The 770-nt window shown below is 36.8% G+C and overlaps 1 protein-coding gene across 1 annotated transcript in view; it reads right to left on the bottom strand.

Annotated features, from left to right (window-relative positions):
• Positions 1 to 463, bottom strand: part of LOC107616619 (transcription factor bHLH149) — a gene marked incomplete in the record, with an annotated part of 828 nt that extends 365 nt beyond the window's left edge. Inside the window, 1 exon segment of the mRNA XM_016318574.2 lies at positions 1 to 463. Coding sequence (XP_016174060.1) covers positions 1 to 228 — 228 coding nt within the window.

Below are 770 nucleotides of genomic sequence, written 5' to 3'. Positions count from 1 at the left end.
AGGGTTGCGGCGGAGGACGTGGCGGAGGGTGCGGAGGAGGTTGATGGAGTAGATCTGCTGCTCGGATTGGGATGTCCAATGGAGATGATTGAGAGAGGCATCGGCGGCGACAGTGCGGTGTCCGATTTTGCGGCGTTTGTTGGGATTGGAATCAGAATCGGGTGAGGTAGTTTCGGGGTTATTGGTGGAAGGTTCCGGAGCGTTTATAATTGATTCGAGGGATGCCATGGAAGTTGTTCTTGGTTTGAGAATAACGAAGGGGGAAGTATGAATGTATATATGAGAAGCGGAAGAAGTGAGAAGTGGGAACTGAATAAGAAATTAAGAATGGGGAGAGGGAGGAGGGAGGAGGGAGGAGCGAGGAGAAAAGAGTATAAAAGGAATTGAGGTGTCACGGGGAACCATGTGTTCTTCACTTACGCACATTTATTGCGCCCTCTTTCTCTTCTTTTTTCCCATTTTATTTATTTATTCGTTTAATTTCCATTTTTCCCTTTCTTTTTCTTTTAATATTCAATAGAACTATATAACTTAGTACTTATCCAACCTATTTTAGTAGAACTATACTCATTTAAAAAATTCTACAAGAATAGGGTGCATAAGTAATATCCATAAATGAACGAAATTAATCTTATTCAACAAAAATTAAATAAATTATTTTTAGATTTAAATCTTTTAAATTTTAAATTTTATTTTAAAGGATAACATGTGATTTTTCAGTAATATATAATAATAATATTTATTTGCTCCCATTAAATTATTAAATTTGA

This window comes from Arachis ipaensis, chromosome B09 (assembly GCF_000816755.2).
Source record: "Arachis ipaensis cultivar K30076 chromosome B09, Araip1.1, whole genome shotgun sequence".
Classification (NCBI taxonomy): domain Eukaryota; kingdom Viridiplantae; phylum Streptophyta; class Magnoliopsida; order Fabales; family Fabaceae; genus Arachis; species Arachis ipaensis.
The sequence above is the reverse complement of the archived record's forward strand: the minus strand, read 5'-3'. Positions and strand labels throughout refer to the sequence as shown.